Source organism: Cygnus olor, chromosome 3, assembly GCF_009769625.2.
Source record: "Cygnus olor isolate bCygOlo1 chromosome 3, bCygOlo1.pri.v2, whole genome shotgun sequence".
In the NCBI taxonomy this organism is placed as follows: domain Eukaryota; kingdom Metazoa; phylum Chordata; class Aves; order Anseriformes; family Anatidae; genus Cygnus; species Cygnus olor.
Window position 1 is genome coordinate 20,238,483 of NC_049171.1, and position 16,266 is coordinate 20,254,748.

General features: G+C 34.2%; 1 protein-coding gene across 1 annotated transcript in view; it reads right to left on the bottom strand.

Moving 5' to 3' along the window:
- The window catches only part of SNTG2 (syntrophin gamma 2), a 165,278-nt gene that overhangs the window by 44,451 nt on the left and 104,561 nt on the right, over positions 1-16,266 (bottom strand). The window contains exon 12 of the mRNA XM_040550870.1: positions 5,634-5,750. Coding sequence (XP_040406804.1) covers positions 5,634-5,750 — 117 coding nt within the window. The remainder of the gene's footprint in view (positions 1-5,633; positions 5,751-16,266) is intronic.

Sequence of the window (16,266 nt, forward strand, 5' to 3'; positions counted from 1 at the left end):
AACACTCCCCTGGGGAGCCTGTTCCAGTGCCTGACCACCCTCTTGGTGAAGAGCCTTTTCCTGATAGGAAAATGCAGGTAACTAAGATAAATGTAATATTGAAACATATTCCTTACATAATACAAAGTATTTCTCATTATTATATTTTCTCATTATTTCCCTTTTTTTCCTCATTATTTCCCTTTGAAATGATTCCTATAGGTATTCTAGACATTGGAATATCTTGCACTTATCTTAACATGTCAAATCTTAACTATTTTTGAGTAAAGTTTTTGACAAAACATTTCTAAAAATGTATATTCAGAATGGCTTAGGGAGATATACTTTCATTCATAAAATTTAGTTCTGGCAAAGTGCCCAAAAAAGCGTAAAAAATACATTATAATACCAAGTGGCATTCAGTTAGCTTCCAATTTAATTCTTGTTTGTCTAACACATAAATTTATGACCATGAGTAGCTGAATGCTGCTATTTACAGTAATTCGGTGAATATACAACTCCCTAGCTAACTCATGCATTACATGATGAAAAATTGCAAAGGCTATAAAATATTTGGGTTTGTAGGTATTTTGCTAATTAACTCTTTCAGAAAGATCAAAAAATAACACATTTGTAAACTCACAAATAACACTAAGCTGAGATGAAAGGGAGCACGAGTGCTCAGAAGACCACAGAGATAACAGAAGTGAACTGGGATACAAAAATTGGAATCTGAACTTACAGTTTTAAGTCCATAATGAGAGACTGAAATAAGCACTTAAGAGTTACAAAAATGTTAAGTATTCAGGAAGGACTTTTAACTTCAGTGTGAGTTTCTGTAAGCATATCATGTTTTCAAAACAGACATCACAAAGGATTCAAGAAACTAAAGGAAGCTACTCAATTCTTCTTAAACCAAGTGATCTCAGCAACAGTTCAGGAGAATGCTCCTATTCTAAATATACTTAGTTTTAGATATGTGAATAAATAATTATTTTTTTCTTTAAAAGGTTACAATTTAAAATAGGATATATATTTAAAAAAAAAGTTAAATTCATTTTCCAACATACTTATAGCAAGCAACAAACTGAAGAACAGTTATTCCTTAAAAGAGAATTCTGTAATGAAACCAATCATAAAAGATTTGCATGCTTATTCAGAGATCAGCACTAAAGGATTGTACTATGCACATGGGAAATAAATGGCTGCATTTAAAGGAGTATCACACTTCAAAGCATCCAATTCACCTAGAAATACCAAAATGACAGAGATGAAAGATTGAACATTTTCTGGTCAATAGTAGTTCTTTTCACTAGCCTCTTCACCAATCGAAAAAATGAGCCAAGTCTAATTCTCAAAAATTATAAAAAAGATATTAAAATGGAAAAAAATATATCGAGAAATGTTCTTTAAATGAATTGTGATATAGCAGTTTAAGAAGCCTAAGGATCTGTAAACCAACTCAAACTAGATGCTACAAAACACACACTAAAGAGAAATCAGATCCTAATAAAGATGCGAAGAAATAAATAAAAAAATAAATAAAGAATTTGTACATAGAGTTAGAAAGTTCACCAAAAGCATCCATGGTCAAGTCTATGCCCTACAACCCATTGCCACCTCTTTCCTGTTGTTACATGGGCATATATATACTGTACAATTACCACTATTCAGAACTTATGTGGCAGTTCTCTCTACATACAAAGCATTGGCATGAACCTACGGATAACAGTCATGCTAATAAAATTACGAATGCATCTCTGCAATGTTTTTCAAAGATGGAACACTGATAAAATACTCTATATTAGTTTCATAATTATTTCTGTTACTTACACAATACTGTTGCATTTATTCCTTTTCTTAAAACTATAAGCAGGATATTCAGTGATTGCTTAACTACCTTCACATAAATCACTTCAGTGCTATTTAATCACAATGAAAAAGACAGTTTTGTAATTAAGAGCAACATAACAACTCCAAAGGCATGGCTACTTTAAGACTTGAATTGAAAAACAATATTGATCTGTGAGTACGACATAAAAAAAATCACTCAGTACCATCTTCCCATACATATAGCACATATTCAATAAAAACAAAACATTTCATTTTTCTGTACATTTTGAATTAAAGAAACAAAAAAGTTTGTTTTAAATGATAATTTTGAACGATGTCTCCACAATTTCTTCTAGGATATGAATTCAGAACATTTTCAAGACCTGAAAATTGACAGAAATGTATCAGATGCTTTTAGAATGTAATAAAATACTGCTTGTATATTAACATATCCAAAATAATAAATTCTATTTGTGCTGTGGTATTTTTCATATGTGTAGTTTTCAGAAATGTGCCATAATCCAGATACAGCAATCTGTAAATTAAATCTGCAGATTTCCTAAATACTGTTAGATGAGCCACTTCAGGGGTGCATGAAGACCTTTCTCTAGTGAGCAACATTGTTGACATTTACTTTTATTCTGAAGATTCTACATTTTTAGAAGCAGCATCTAAGATACTGTTGAAACAAGAGTAAAAATAGACTACTTTCCATAGGTTCTTTCATATTATAAAATCAACATTTGCTCTACATTTTTCTTGATTCTTGTGCATGGTTAACCATATCTTTTTCATTCTTATGAAAGTTAGCAGCTGTATTTACATTCATGATCCTTTACACACAAAGAAACAGAAAAAGAATAAAAATTGTACTAGATCCTTTTATAAACAGTTGTAAAGATACAAGTAAGGTAATTACAATTAAAGATAACTACGACATGTAGGTCATCTACTTTGTGTGATTTAGCACGCAAATAGCAATACCATCATAGAAACAAAATAAAACATAGTGGAAAATCTTATCTACCATGTTAATGTTAAAACATTTTTATTTTTGTGGTAGAACAATTCAATATTTAAAAAAAGAAGTCAGTAGAAGTAATGATAAGAACAGCACCATTAAATATGTCTAAAAATAGTGAAGCAGCTCCCTGCATGGCTTTGTGCAACCGATGTTTCCAGCGACAAAGCTGGGACATGACATATCACCAGCGCCTGGGCTATGAGAGCTCTCCCTGGGGTTTGGCAGGGCAGGGTCTCTCAAGCCAGGGTATATGACACCAACTTGTAGTGGATTGACCCCGGCCAACAGCTAAGCATACAGCCAGCCAGCCACTCACTCACTGCCACCTCCAGCAAGAAAAGGGAGAGAAGTAGCACAAAACCAAGAAAGCTCACAGTTAAGACAAAGGCAGCTCAATAAGTGGTGGAAAAAGAGAAAAAAAACAAGTGCAGAAGAAAAACAAAACAATACACACACACACACACAAAAACAATACTGTCACACACTGCACACACCACACCTGCCCAAGTAGACCAATGTTCAGTGTCTAAGCAACATACTCTGTTAAAGACAAAATCCCTATTTTTTATTGCTGAGCTATATGGTATGGAATATCCCTTCTGTCCAATTTGGGTCAGCTGTCCCAGCTGTGTCCCCTTCCAACCTCTTGCCCACCGCCATCCTACTTGCTGGGGAGGCAATGTGAGAAACAGAGGAAGCCTTGATGTACAAGTACTGCTCATCAACAGCCAAAGCATGGGTGTGTTATCAGCTCTAATTTAGCCACACATACAGAACACAGCACTGTAGGGGATGTTATGGGGAAAGTCAACTCCCTTCCAACCAGGCCCAGTACATGCCCCCAGGCAGAACCCAGGCAGCTGGGGACACTGCAGAAGCCTCAACTCACTAGGCACCTCCCTGGGGATGGGGCCAGGCAGAGGCCAGGCCAAGATGTGGGCCTGCGGGTGGAACTGGCCTGGTGGGGGCCATTGCTCGGCAGGGCAGGGATGTGGGGAGCTGCCTTGCTGCAGCCCCCCTGTCTGACAGCCCTAGGTGTTGACATGGAGTCCTGGCTGTCATGGACAGTCAGGGCTGGAGGTGCCCTCAGGGCCCTGATTATCAGCTTCAAAGTGTAGCCTTAGATTCAGCTTTGAATTCTCAACTGGTGTGGTTGCTGGAAACTTCTAATTTCCTTTTTTCCCCCGATACAATAAATCAGTGGCATGATTAAATAACAAGGCAAATGGTCTACAGATTTTTTATTATTAATAGGCTTTGTCATTAATATTTTACACTCACTAGTGTATCTGATTACTGATGTAACAACACAATGACTAAAGGGTCACCTTTGTGCATTTTTCTGAAAAGCCATTGTTTCTACAAAAATTTTGCACAGAAACCCAATAGAATGTACTAGATACTGACAAATAACATGGTAAAATACTATTAAACATTCATCCTCATTTGTCTGTTCTTTTGTAAAGTGCTGAACATGATAAATGAAGTAGTTTATCCCCAATTAGTATCATGTAGATGGATAGTTTTAATTATATCAATAATGTTTCTTCAAAAACAAGTCTAAAAGCAATAAGAAAAAATTATAAAGGAAAAGCATTCATGTGGTGTGTTATTTATTTGTTTAATATTTTTGTTTTGTTTTTGCATTTTAATTGGATTGCAGTAATTGAATCAAGATTTAGTTTCTTGACTTAACATATGGAGTAATAATTTTTTTGCAGGGGAAAAAAAACACGAAACCTTTTCCCAGATGTGCTAAATTACTATTACTTAGCCACTTAAAAAATAATGTTTGAAGTTAATAGGAATCCCTGGATTTAGAATTACAACCTAGAGAAAGAGAAAATGTTACCGATTGGTTTGGCTTAAGGTTCATAAATATGGTTTAAAATTTGTACTTTAGTAAGGTAAAGTAGATGGCATACATGTAAAGGATGAGATTTTTTTGGATCAGCTGAAGAAATTGGGAGATTGACCACCTTCTGAGCAATAATGTTACAAAGCTGTTTAATTGAAATTGCATTCTAATTCCACATATTGTTCTTTTTGATTAGCTAAAAAAGCAAAGGCTTTCTGGAGAGAAAAGAAGGATAAAAAAAAATACAATGTGATAAATACGGGTAATTTTTTTAAGAGTTTAGAATTCTACAACTCATTTCTGTTCCATTCTTGTAAATTAATTTTCTTAAGGTGATTTTTTTTATTATTTATTTTTTCTGCCCCCCCCCCCCCCCCCCCAAAAAAAAATATTAGGTAAGTCATCTGTTGTGAAATAGAATTCTCTTTACTAACTATGTAATAAGAAACTATCAAAGCAAGATGCTGTCATTTGTTCAAACTGTACACTTAGCATTGAATTCTCTCTAACAGTTCAATCCCTTACCTGTGCGCAAAATCCACATTTACTATTAGTATGGATGGTGCATTTCATGATGTGTACTGTCTTTAAGGAGTTACTAGCAACTCATTACATCTCCAAAAACGTCTTAGAATAAATGTAAGATAAAAAAATTTGACTGTAACTAACCAGAGAAAAATATGAACTTAAAAACTTTAAAAAGTAAAAACAGTATATTCCCTATTAGGAATTCTTTTAGCTAACCAGATATGGTATGGTTTTCAGAGGACCTTGAAAGAGGTTAAATATCTAAAGCTTAGTGAAATTCAGTGGCATTTATGGCTCTAACTTCTTTTGAAATCTCAGCTGACAACTTCTCTTAGTAAGGAAAAATAAACCCAGACATAACAAACAGGTTTCCATATACGATGGCACTATAACAAAAATATTTTTTTTTACCGGTGGAGTACTGAAAATGTAGAAGGATGAACCCTTCAGTGCCAGAAACTTGAATTTGTAGAGCTGAGATGAATCAGTTCCTTCAAGTCTCTCATGTACCCATCCCATATGTATGACCTGCAAAAGAAAATAATTTAAAATGAAAGCTCTACTTTTCAGTGGGTCAAAAATATATCTGAATAGATTGTCTTTCCACGAGGAAACTGGTCATCTTAGATTAGGATGCATCATCTTCTTCCTGTTTGCTTTCCCACCGCTACCGTACTCTTGAAGCCTTTAATCATGCTGGTGTGTAAAAAGTCCTTCAAAGTACCTTTACAGTACAGGTTGTCTGAATCTTGCTCCGATCCCAGTCAGCAAAAGTACTAGATTTGCATACACTGTGTGTCTATCTCAGCCACAGAGAAAAGGTGGAATTTAATATGTAAAAATTAAGTAATTATTATAAAAGCAGATGTACCAAGACAGTGAATCTAGCTAAGTTAGAAGGTTCCATTAGTAATCACCATTTGAGAAGTCATTACTTGTGTCTCAGAAGGCTCTCACTTGAGCCAGCAGAAAACCTAGCTGCACATAAATATTACATCCAGCAGTTTATATACAATATGATCCTACCCTACTTATTGCACAGTCAAAACTTGGAAATACTAAACAAACCTTCAGTTGCTTACACCTCTAAAGAAATACATCTGAGTAAGTCACTAGATTTACCTGAAATCAAATAGCTTTCTGTATGCTCACGTTTGCCATTGTTAAGAAATTGTCTTTGTCACACTAATTGTCTTACAGAATTTATATACTTTTTTAGGTACATTTTATCTCATGACCATGATTTATGTTCTGGTAGAATTAAATGTCAACATAATTTGTTACAGAACTCTGCTTCAACAGTATTACAATACTTTTTAAATATATTTCGGATAAATTAATTTTAAGATAATATAAAATTAAGAAGTAAGAGTGCATGCTTCCTTTCTGAGGGAACTGCAAATTTGTAAAGGAATAATCCCATAGTGTGGTAATAGAATATCACGAAAGTAGTTGCCCACCAAAAATAACCTAAATGTATTCCAAATGTTTTCACATTCTAAAGTTTTTAAGAGCATATTGCCCTTGAAACAAGAACTGGACTCTAGAATGCTCCACCAATCTGAATATAAAGCTATTGCGTTCTCATTTTCATTTAAGGCTACACTTATGAAAAATACTGAGTTACACAGAGGCTGAAATGTCATAACACTTGCGAATATTTTGAGCCCACAGAGTTCTGCTGGAAGTCAGTGAAAACATAGCCTGAAGAAAGCATTCATTAAATTGCATGAAAACTTCAGCATTTGTGCTATGGATAGATTTTGGGAAAAACAAACAAAAACCACACACACACAGACAAAAATAGAAAAAGTAAAAAAAAACAGTGATCTCAGAAATACTTTTCTATTGAAAGCTTGGTATGTTTATGCGTCGTTGCTACTACAGAGCACAAAGATGGAAAAAATGGATAGGGATAAGCTAATAGTATAGATGTACGTTTATACTCTTGTATCATGAGGATTTCACACATTGTTTTCTAGTTTTTCATTATATGAGGCTTATGTCTTACCAATCTATTTGTTTCGAAATAATTATATAGATCAATATGTTGAGCCAGATACTGCTTCTGCTATACTCTTCTACTGAGGTCCAGCATTATCATTCTAAAGAGTAAATAGCACAATAAATACAGTAGCCCTTTCAATTCTCACTTTGCTGTTTTATAAATCCAATAACTCTCCCCAAAATTTTGCATCTATACTAGTCAGCAAAGGTTTAGAAGCAAAATGTTCAGACACTTCATAATTCTAACAAAATATACCATAGTATTGCTGATAATCTACTACAAATTGTATCATATATTGCTTTTATCAGCATGGTAGTATAATACCAAATAACTCAGAAAACAACAATGTCCAAAACACAGGACCTAAACAATACATTATTCTCCTTCACATTCATGAAGTCATGTTTGCTGACTTGCAAATGCACACAATTAACTTGTAACAGTATTATTTTTTTCTAAAAAAAAATTAATTACTGATTAAATTGATAAGCAAATGATTTAGCTCACTATTATGTTTTTCATTATCATCATTGCCATCACCACCATCACCACTTATTCTTAAAGCAGCATTCACCAAAGAATTTTGGAATTACCCACAACGTCAGATGGCAAAACTGTCACAGATAGTCTTCAGCTTGTCCAGGCCATTCATCAAACATCATATATTAAAACAAACACGACACATCCCAAGAAACATAACTATATATCTTGCTGCAAATCAAAGATGTTTACTCAGTATATTAAAACAAATTCTTAGAAGTTCTTAGCCGATACTCAGGGCAGGATGATATCAGAAGACTGCAATTCCATACAAGTGTGTTTTCACTTCCAAATAAGTTTGATTTTCTTTTGTTGACAGTAGTTGACAAAAAACACAGGTTGGCCAGTAAGCATTGGTTTTAAGTACCAACAGTAGCACAGAAGACAATGATAATCTTGAGTAACATTTTCCATTTAGAGAAAGGGTATTGAATTTCTCTAACTTGAAATAAAATGAGATTTCTTTCCAATGAAAATGTGCCTTACACCAACGTTTTCCATCTGTAAAATGGGAATAATAGTCTTTACTTGTTTTATAGAATGTGTGTGAAGACTGTCGCTGTTGTATTCTTATCTATGACTGCAATATGCAGTAGGAGTGACAAACATTACAGCCCTGATTTAGTGTAGCACTTATCTTTTAGATTATTCTCTTATGAATGTACTGAGCTACAAACACAGACCGTATTTTCTGATTAGTTGCAGAGATACTTTTTGGCACGTGTTTAAAGATTTTTGGCTGAGATGGAACTGATTATTTATTTTTATTGTAGTCACATCATACTGTGACCAGTCTACCTGTGGTAGAGCAGAATCAGCTTTAAATTTGATTCTACACACTGCAAACAGATTTTTGTAACTATTAGCATCTATAAACTCAATAGTAAGCTGGTAAGCTGTCCTACAGGACATCTTTCAGAATCTTTTTCAACCTTAGACCAAAAAGAAGAATCATACAAAACCACATTCACTGGATTAGCTTTTGGAGGAATGTGAACCCCATTTTGAGGGAATGGTACTTCTTGAGGGAATGGTACATTCAATAGTTCACTGAATTATTACAACATTGTAACATCTCTCATTTATTTTCTTATTCATTTAATTTATTATTAAAAAAATACATGGATATGGAGTAAGTTCACCTATTCATTCTACTTTATCAAAGTCTACACAAAAAAACAAACATCGGTATTTCAGTTACCTTTCAAATATATTGCTCTGAGTATTAGTCTGCTGAAACAACTAACAAAAACTCCAGTTCCAGGAAGAAAGAACTCTAATCAAAAAAAAGCCCAAATAACATATCATGGAAGCAAAGAGAGTCTTAGAACTATTAAAAACATAAGAAGAACCTTTTTGTTTCTAAATTTGATTATAATTCCCACGAAATATCAGACATTGATCAACAGTTCTTCAGTTCTCATTTTCTTTAAAACCTTTACTTAACTGCACCTCGTCAAAATAGTTTGTGGAAGTAGAAAACAATTATATGTCTCACAGTAGAAATAAGGATGAAATGGCCTGCTGATTTTTTACAAAAGAAAATAAAAAATGATGCACAAAAACTAGATGGTATGTTATAATTCAGTGTAATTTGAAAAACAAACAAAACAACAACAACAAAAAAATCACCACCCTGCAAACAGTCTTTTAAATCACAAGATTATAGCTTGTATATTACCACCATAGTCTTAAAGGTGCTAGTAGACAAAATGATGTAGCATCTTAGATCTTTAGATCTTTCTAAAAAACACTAAAACACTAAAAAACACTTATAAAATGAATGCCTATATCAACTTGGTCCATTTTTTTTTTAACACAGATGTGAAAAAATTCAACAAATAGCACATTTGTAGATCAATTTTGAAGTCAGAGAAGAGTATCCCTGAAGAATATTAACTGAAGTCTCAGTATTTATATATATTTAGGAAGAGAATTATAGTACAGCTAGAAGGCATAAAAGCTTTTTTTGTTTGCTTGCTTGTTTTAGAATTTTTGTGTATTTAGGAGAAAAGCAGGGCTTGTGTTGATTTATATGCAGATTGCTGTACCAGATATGGAAGACTGAATGAGATACTCTCTAGGGGAAGAGGGAAAGTCAAGCTAGGTAACTGAAGAATGATTACTATTGAAAGATTTGTAGTGAGCTCAGTGGATTTAGAACTGTATTACTGTTACTTGGGATAAGAGGAAGGCAAACTAGAAAGTAAGTACTAATGACTATGAAAAAGAGGAAAATCAAGTGTAAACCAAAAAGATGAAGGAAAAGACACTCAAAAAGCAGAAATAAACTAATTTGTTAAGACAGGAAATAAAGAAACAGGAGAAAATATAAAATTAAAAGAACAAGAGAAAGGACACTATACAGGTGTAGAAAGTGAGAAGCATAAATGCAAGAATATTTGGAAGGAAAAAACATAAAGAAAAAAGAGTTCCAAATGTATACTTGTCTACAAAAACATAAAACACTAAAAAAGTAAAGAAGGAAAATAGAATTTCCTTCTTCAGAATCAGTGTTTGCTTAAATGTTGCATATATGCATACATATATTATGTATAAATGCATCTTTTTATACGGATGCAAAAAAAATCTAATATATTTTTTACTTTCTCTCCCCATGCCTTTCTTACTGACAGGTTTATTTAATGGTCATTTGGCCCATACGAGTGGACAAAGAATAATTATTCAGTTCAAAAAAAGTCTGTATGGAACAAAAGCAACCAAGTGCTGGTACCCAATACCAAGCTATTTGTGTTTCTTCAGTATGTAAGTGAGATTTTAATTGAGTCTCAGTACGTGGGTGGGATAAAAATTGTTCTGTTACCTGGATTGAAACCTGTCATTTGATTTCTTACAGAGCAATAAGACATAACACTACAAACTGTCCCATTCTCAGCACAGCTTTCACCACTCTATTCCCATACTGCATAACCAATTTGAGACTACTATTGGAAACTGCATGGAAAATTACCCATACATCATCAATGTATTATTAAGTTTCTAGTGTGTTCTAACATACTTTGCAAAAGTTCCTGTAGGAACAAAATGAGCAATGGCACTCATTATGAGGAGATAAAACAAGTCACTAACAAAATGTAATCCAATCATAGCAGATAAACGAAAGTTCTTATTTGCACTTATTGTTTTCCTACAGCAATAAAGCATCTTGATGCTGCAATGACTAGAAGCTTAACGTGTTATGTTTAATAAAGCAATCGGTACATTTTGTGTATAGTACTTTTAGTTAAACGGTTAAGAAAAGTAAATGAAGCATAACACTCAAGAGGGAAATGAAGAAAGAAAATCAAGTAGATCTCTGATGTATGAAAAGTCAGAACAGATGGGTACACTCATGTAATTAAAGTGGGATATGAATGTACAACGGATGCCAGCTTGGTCTGCAAGTCAAGAACAAGTGTCGTACCATGAAGCATTGTGGAACAATACAAAATTAAGAAAGCAAAGAGAAGTACATCTTGAGGTAACATAAGTAGTTGCTTTTGGTCTTTCCAAAAACAAGTGGGTAGACTTGTTTTAAAATTTTACATATTGGGAAGAAAAAAAAACTTATAGATTTTCTCTATCACCTTTTGTATTTGCATGCCTTTCACATATACAATGATCTACTCCCCCACACCCCAAAAAGGAATACTAGAAGTTTTGATTAATGGTTACAGAATGTTTGCTATTCAAAACATAATGTTATAGAGATGAAACCACGGATGAACTTAGAAATGATGACACTCAGTGTTTTACATGCTTCGGCTTCAAAGCAGGCTTTCTAAGTTCCAGCTAGGCACAGCTTGAACACCACAAATAGCAACATGTCTGTACTAAGCCAAAGGAAACTATGAAGACTGATATGTATGTGAATTCATGCAGCTTCCCACAAGTTAGCTGCTGATGCAAAATATTCAGAGTACTTTGGGTAGTGAAAATTGTTTCACCTCTTTGCTTGGTTTAACAAGGAGGCTTAGAGAATTTGGGGCTGATGCCACTCAATTTTTCTCATAACTGTCTTGTTCAGGTTACAATCCAAAACACAAAACTCTCTCTTGAAGGCATGTAGCAGTAAATCACCTTTGAAAAAAAAAATCCTTCTTGAGTGCAACAGGCAGTGGTACCCCAATGCCCACTTTTTATACTGTAGCTCAGTGTAATACTGTCCCTGCGTTCTGTGGCCCTTCCACACTGCATGGTTGCCTCTCATGTGAAAGGAATGTCTGGTGAGAATTGTAGATCAGCTTCCATGACTAAATGTCAAACAGATCTGTCCTGCGAACAAGTGCAACCAAAATAAACAAAATGCACATCTCTACACAGTTGAGAATTTCTTAGCCCCTCTGTCAGACATCAAAGCAGCTCTGTCAGAGCTGACATTGTTCTCTCTGATGATATCTAAGAGCCTTTCTAGAAAGAAGATCCACACAGAATCATATGCTGACAGAGGCCTCTGGAGGTCATCTAGTCCAACACTCTGCTTAAAGCCAATGTAAGTCAGTTTGCTCAGCGATCTGTCCCAATGAGTTTTGAGTATCAACATAAATAACATATAACATATGACATAAGGCAATTAACATAATAGCAGTTTTTTTTGTTGTTGTTTTTGTTTTTTTTGAATATCAAAGATGAAGATTCCATAGTCTCTCTGAGCAACCTGACCCCTGGTGTTTGATCAAATTAACAAGTTTCAGTACTTGAACACATTCACATCTTCTCTTTCTGGAAGACCATATTTGTGTCTAAGTTAGTGAGATGGATAAGAAGATGGTCAGGTTCCCTCACTGAATCTGGAGATCATGAAAAATGGCTATCACCAAAACAAGACTCACATTCTGTAAATGTTTTAAATCTAGTTGTAAATCCTTTTGCTTTTGGTTCAATCAGTTCAGTTCAATGTTTCTCATATCAAACCCAAGGAGTTTTGCCTTGACTTCTTAACCGCTTCATTTGTGTTTTTCCTCCTATATTTCCTTGCTAGTTCTTCCAGTTACTGTGTTTCTCTGACATTTTCATGGAAATCATTCCACAGCTTATGTCTTGCAAGAATTCAGAATTAATGAGCATTAATTGCACCTGAATCTGAATTTAATTTAGCTTAATTAGATTTAATTCTTTATTCATGCAGCGCATTTGCTCCTTTTCTCTTTCTAAAAGCAACATTCATATCACAACAGTTGATGGTCAAGTCTTATTTAACTATTGTGATTCTTACTTTTCTGTACTAGCAGATGCCCAGTTCTGTTATAATTCTCATATTATACTAAATCAGTAGAACTATTTGTGCAGCAGAAACTGTCCAAACTAATTACAAACTGAAAGCTCAGGTCCTTCATATTTGTTTGTTTGTTTTACGTGCCTACTCTATATTTTAATGATACTACAACAACAACAACAAAGTATACCTAAAACGCTATTCTCTTCTTCACCAAATAAAGACTGTGATTGTTCTGCCATTTTGGAAGAATAAATAAATAAAAAAAAAATCTTTCAAACTTATCTATTGCAAAGGAATCCTCAAAGAAGAAAATGCAGTCTGAAAATGAGTCTCAGCTTCCTTCTGCATGTGATTCCCCCAAACAATCACATGACAGTTCTGCTTAAAATTGTGTTAAAATAATTTTAATTGGAGAATCATCCTGAAGGAGAAGGACTGATCTCATAGTGTTAATCCAGTGAAATAGCATCTCTATAATATTGAGTGGAAAAGCAGTGTGTTCTAAAAGCTGTTAAGAGCGTACTCTAAATTCTTTCTGACAATCCACAAGGCAGAAATATAGTGAAAAGGAGAATAAAGAACAATAGTTATTTATTCAATTTTCAGATGTACTATAACAGCTGAGGAAGACAGCTTAAGCAGAGAACATGACTTTTAACTGAAGACAGAATTACATTGTTCCATGCACTCCCAGACACACCATAGATCCAGCTGAATGCTAAAAGATGCAGTCAATATATTAGGGTAAGGCACACTACTTAAATACACTCCTCTGTATATATTAACTTAAATAGGAGTAAGTTTCTTTCATCTGACCCATTCTATAGCTTCCAGAATCCAATGTTTACAAGTCTTACAACTTTGAAGACAAATCTAATATAAACTATTTAATTAACACACAAAAATGGAACATATAAACAGCATGTTCAGAAATACAACCATGGTATTCAGAACTGGTATTCAATATTAAGGCTTGTTTTTTTCCAGAAAGTTTGGCAAATCTCTTGATTTTTTTTTTTTTTTTTTATCTGCAGCATCCTCCTCTCTAAAATCAGTATAGTAGTAATTATTAACCTCACAGAGGCACTACATATTAGCTAACTGACTATAGGTTGCAAAGTTCAAGTGCTTTGAAGTGGTGCTTAGAACAAGTTGTATTTTCAGTGAAAGAGCAGAGGTCCAAGAAAAATCTCTGAAGCAGATCAAGAGAATTTCATTAGGAATTGCGTAACTGACCTCCCATACAAATAAATTTAAAACAATTACAAGGGAAATAACTTTTACATTGTTACTTCATGCTTGAAGAAATTTAGTCCTGTTCCTTTTCTACTGGTGTAAATTGTAAAGCTATTGTTTGCAAGAATTGAATTTCTCCATATTAACAAATAGGAGAAAAAAAAATTATTGGCATATAATATAATTTTAAAACTTTTCTTTATTTCCAAAAAAAAAAAAAAAAAGAAGGAAATTTGATCTTACAGGAGTATGTGCAGGGCTTCTTTTAATCTGCAGCATGAAGCCAAGAGAAAATGTTCATGGTATATCCGGGACAGCAGTTCTGCTATAAGGAACAAACCCTCCATATCTGAAAAGTTCCTTATTCAGCATTAGGATTCATAAAATCATCAAAAACAAAGAGGAAGAGAAAATTCTGAGAAATTTAGTACATTACGTCTCTGCAATGCAGGACTAATGACATCTACATTGTTTCTAAGAGACACTTCCTTATTGGCCTAAGGATCTCAAGTAAAAGGGCCTTCAAAATTTCTCCTGGAATCTCCCATGAATTTATTAGCTTTACAAGTAATGAGGAAATCTATTCCTCATGTTTAACATGAATCACCATTACCGTCTAAGAGTTTTTACCCTGGCCTGACATTAAACTGATTAAGTAATAATGTGAGAAACTGCTGGACATTGTGTACAGTGCAAGAAGTGGTTGGCCAGCTCAAGCCCAAGGCTAAACTAATTAAATAATAATGGTGTAAACTAGCAGGTGAAATATATGGATAGGAAGTACAGGAACTCAATTTGAGAGAAGAATGTCAAAAGATAGTGAAAAAAGGGGGCTAGTTTACTGACGGTTGTTGCTAGTATCACAGCCAAAAGCTGAAATACTCCAATAAGCATGTAAAATCATAAAAAATAATGAGCAACAGAAAGATTAAAATTTGTCTGGGTTACTTTTCTTGGGAGGGGGAGGAAGGGAAAGAAAGAAAAAAAAAAGAGGTAGATAATCTATGTGAATGGGCCTTCTGGAAGGTCTGGCTGATCAGCCCTGTACCTGATTACAACAGGCTGATGTAAAAATACACCATAATAGTAAATCTGTTGTTTTGTTGACCATCTATCTGACTGGTTTCTGCAGTCGGGAATCAGTGAGGTGTCCCCTCCACTCTACCTGCAAATGCTAGCAATGCAATGGAAGATGGACCAAAGCTCACTAACGGAATTTGCCTCTCCATACACTTTTCAAGTATTTTCCAGTAAACACTTTTCCACTTGTTCCCGTGGCCTCTGACATACAATTGCTGATTATACTTGCTTACATGCTGTACTCTAATTGACTTCCACCCTGTTTTTCAGACTCATTTTTCAATATGTCAAGATCATTCTTATGCCTAGTGCTATTCTTTAAAGCCTCATGTCTGCAAAATTAATAGGCTTACTTTTGTTAATACACCATAAAGAAAACATTCAAGAGAACTGGATCCAGGACAGGTCTTTTCAGGACTTCTATTCAATACGTCATTCAGTTTTGAAAGTGAACCATTTATATGGTCCATTATTATATGATCCATTATTGGATTATCTAACAAAGTTTGTACAATCAAATTTTGGCAACACTTGTTTAAAATATTGTTGTGTCAAGAAATGTCATAAGCCTTACTGAAATCAAGATACGTTGCAGCAAACACCTGTCACCCATGTCACCCATCCACACGAGGAAATTAGATTGGTTGTCACTATTTATTCTTGACAAATCCTTCAGGGCAGTCACTCATCTGTTATCTCAGATGCACACAAATATTTTGCTTATTTATTTCAAATTTCTTTCTAGTGATTGATGTCAAATTGACTAGTCTATAATTCTATTGCTTTTCTTTCTTTTCCATTAACAGCCATGATGTTTGACCCTTGCTAGTCTTTTGGTATGTCACCCTGCAAACATACTTTTTTCAAGTATGTTAACAGTAAGAGGAGGTCGAAGGAAAACATCGGACTACTACTTGGAGTGGATGGTCACCTTACAAGTAAGGAAGGGGAAAAGGCAGATG